The sequence below is a fragment of the Alexandromys fortis genome, unplaced genomic scaffold (genome assembly GCF_014885135.2).
Source record: "Alexandromys fortis isolate MF-2015 unplaced genomic scaffold, M_Fortis_MF-2015_v1.1 scaffold_125, whole genome shotgun sequence".
NCBI lineage: Eukaryota > Metazoa > Chordata > Mammalia > Rodentia > Cricetidae > Alexandromys > Alexandromys fortis.
The window spans coordinates 3,125,612-3,129,396 of NW_026068026.1; the positions used below are offsets into that span (position 1 = coordinate 3,125,612).

A 3,785-nucleotide genomic window follows, 5' to 3' on the forward strand; every position below is an offset into this window, starting at 1 on the left:
TGGCCTTCTCTGATCTCTGACCTTGACGTCATATCGCTTCTTCTTCCTAAAAGCATGTTGAGCCTAGTGTTAGGGGGTGTGACACATATGCCCCGATCAGAGCTGAGCATTCTGTACTTCGACCTGGTTTGAATATCTATATTTCCCACTGCCCTCTGCTTAAAATATCTTCTCTGATGAACCCTGAAAGATGCACTATCTATGGGTATAAGGCTAACTATGTAGAAGGCAGCTCAATACCACATTTGGCTAAATATTAGTAAGAACTCCAGAAGGGTCTCTAACCCCCTGGCTATAGTTTTTTTTTTTTTTTTTTTTTTTTTTTTTTTTTTTTTTTTTTTTTTTTTTTTTTTTTTTTTTGTGGGTTTTTTTTTTTTTTTTTTTTTTTTTTGGCCAGGTTATTGTACCAGGCCAGGTTATTGTACCTTAAATTCAGTAAGAAAACCGGTAGGTTATACTCATAACATCCATGACACTATCACATTAATGGGTGTGTTTTTGTCCATCCAGTTGTTGTATGTCTCAAGTTCATAACTGGATAAAGCTATTGATGACTCTTCTTGAACAGCTGTCTGCATTGCACTTTCCAGCACTTTGAAAATGAGCCCTCAGAAGGAAGCTTCTAGGTCCGTACCAGCATGAGTTTTCCAAGACCTGTGAACAAAGTGTGTAACAGTAAAATCTTAGCATCTAGTTCTGGCATTCAACCAAGAGCAATAGCAAAACCCTGTATTGCTTTGCAGGATCTCTGGAATACATTCTGACAGTTGGAGAAAGAATATCACGGCTAGCACTGGACATTTGCTTGCTTATTTATTTATTCATTTACTTTTGATAACCTATTGATTCTGGGAGAATCAATCAGAGACAGAATTAACAAGCTCTCTGGGAAATAGTTCAACAGTACAGGACTGAGACAGAGGCTGAGAGAGGCAGCTGCCTGACAGTCCTGTACAGTGAAGGAAGAAAGGCACAAAACCCTCTTGGTGATGGAAGGACAGGAAGAGTGCCTGAGTATATGACATGAAACACACTTTGAAAAGCATCCTTTTGAGGAGCTCCTGATTCTAGTGGAGAAATCAGTAATAGTGAAGAAAACAAAACAGATGCAGATCAGGATGATAGTATTAACTCCAGAGAACATAAAAACTATATAATAGAGTATATTTATCCCCTCCCTTGTTTAGCATGTCCACTTACATTAATTGTCTTCAAATCCAAAGGTTGTTATTAAAATATTGTTCTGGAACAGAGAGACATTTTTTTAATTAAGAGTACTTGCTACTTTTGTAAAGGACAAGGGACCAGTTCCCAGCATCCTCATCAAATAGCCTACTACCACATATAAATCTGGGATTTAGGGAACCAATGTTCTCTTCTGGTCTCTGCAGGCCTTCACATGTACATGGTCATAATCACATATGTGGTCACATATACAAACACACAAATACAAATAATAATAAATACATAAAAATAAAAAAAAAATCTGTGGTGGTCGTGGGCTCCCATCTACTCGTCGAGATCGGTTGGGCGCTTCCCTTGTTTAACTTCAGCAGCAGGAACTCTGGCAGAGAAGAGATGGTAGATGAGTTAATAATATTGAAGTAACGCGAAGGAGGTTGTGGCTGGTTCTTCAGGGAGGCGTTTTCCAGCTGGTATTCGATGGATCTGTGTTCATTGCGTGCCTACTTGAAGGGGAAAAAAAAACTATAATTCGGTTGTGTTGGGGCAAAGACTATCCTGATCATGTCAGAAGTATTCGGTTTTCACAGTTGAGGGTAGCAAAATAAAGCAGGATGTCCGTGGATCCGATGGCCTATGAGGCCCAGCTTTTTGGCTTCACACCAGAGACTTGCCTGCTGAGGATCTACTTAGCATTTCAAGACCACCTGTTTGAAGTGATGCAGGCTGTTGAACAGGTTATCCTAAAGAAGCTGGAGGACGACCCAAACTCGGAGATTAGCCCTGTCCAAGTTCGTAAATGCACAGAGAAGTTTCTTTGCTTCATGAAAGGACGTTTTGATAACCTTTTTGGCAAAATGGAGCAGCTGATTTTGCAGGCAGTTTTGAGGATTCCCCCAAACATCCTGCTTCCTGAAGATAAGTGTCAGGAGACACATCCTTTTAGTGAAGAAAAATTCCAGCTTCTCAGAAAGGAAATCGAAGAGTTACAGGAGAAGAATAAGGTTGAATTATGCACTGAGCAGGCCCTTCTTGCAGAATTAGAGGAGCAAAAAATTGTTAAAGCCAGACTCAGAGAGAAGTTGACTTTCTTTGATGAGCTTGAAATCATTGGCAGAGATCACAGACTAGTAACTTTAGGGAGAGTTTGGTGTCCCTGGTCCAGAACTGTAGAAAATTCCAGAACATTAGAGACAAGGTCGAAAAACAAAGCAAAAGACTGGAAACATGATAATTTCTCAGTAGTGAAAAGAGAGAACATGTAAATGAACAGCTTACCTTTGATTACTCTTCTGTTTAAGGTCTCTTTCCCAGGTTCCTCAAAGCAGATTGGCAGATCTTCTGGAACTGCAGGATCCAATTCAGACAGTTTTGTTCATCTGCTTTCTCCCTTCTGGAATTGGGGTTGACCGCCTTGTATCTGATAACACCTTTAGTTCTTCTTTTGGGGTTGTACCCATTCAACTTTAGGGGTACTCTAGTATGATTTCAGGAGGGAGTGGAATCCTGTGTAAATCAGGCCTGTATATTCATTCATTGAATGTTGGAGCACAATCATGAGCTACACCAGAGACTAATAAAGCAGAAAAGCTGGACTGGGGGCATAGCTCAGTGGTAGAGTATGCTCAGCATGTGGTGTCTCAGGGTTTAACATGCCACACAGAAGAGAAGCAAAAGGAGGAGGGGGAAGAACAAAGGGAAACAGGGCAGCAGAGGAAGACTGGTGGGGCTGGTGACAAGTCAGTGGGTAAAAGTACTTGTTCAAGCCTGGTGACCAGAGTTGGATCCCCAGAACCCATGTAGAGGTGGAAAGAAAGACTTGACTCCACAAAATTGTACTCTGATTTCCAAGGGTACACTGTTGCATGTGGAACCCCCCCATATCCCACATTGTGTGTGCATACACACATATACAGACATAATAATTTTTTAAGACATGAACAAAACCTCTGTGTATGTTTGAGTGTGTGCATTAAAAAACTGAATCCTAGCTGGTTGTCGTGCACACTGTTGATCCCAGCACTTGGGAGGCAGAAGCAGGTGGATCTTTTGGGAGTTCAGCCTGGCCTATAGAAAGATTACAGAACAGCTAGGGTTACATAGACTGGTCTCAAAAAACAAAACAATAAAACCAGATCTGATTTGTGACACTTATATCGGTGAAGTAGACTTTATTGGGGACTCTTGGATTAGATGTAGGGACCATTGCATTGAGGGAGAGGTTAGATTCTGAGTATAGCAAGGAAAAGATGGTGATGCGCAGCTAAGGGACAGAATGAACTTGTAGGGACAAATGGTTATCACTGGATGGAAAATTACTAAAGGGATGAGTGTTAGGGTTTGAATGTGGCCCACAAAATTCATGTGTTAAAACTCTGACTTCCTATGACACAATGTTGAAGTTGAATGTTTATTCTTTGATTAATGCCTGGAGTTGGGGAGTTTTTAGGGACTAGGTTTATAATAAAAACATGAGTTCAGGCCACTCATTCTGGTGTGATCTCACCCTATAATGCCTCCACCATGAGAAGAGACAGCAAGAAGGCATTTTTCTTAATTTGGACTTTGTAATCTATACCTGTAATAAATAAATAAATACTTTT

The 3,785-nt window shown here is 40.6% G+C and overlaps 1 protein-coding gene across 1 annotated transcript; it reads left to right on the forward strand.

The window, feature by feature from the left end:
* Nucleotides 1-1,758: 1,758 nt before the first annotated feature.
* On the forward strand, nucleotides 1,759-2,539 carry LOC126514749 (protein MIS12 homolog). Its single transcript, XM_050163880.1, is given in 2 exon segments — nucleotides 1,759-2,304; nucleotides 2,307-2,539. Coding segments are annotated over 2 exon segments (615 nt in total). The 5' UTR covers nucleotides 1,759-1,796; the 3' UTR covers nucleotides 2,414-2,539.
* Nucleotides 2,540-3,785: the final 1,246 nt, after the last annotated feature.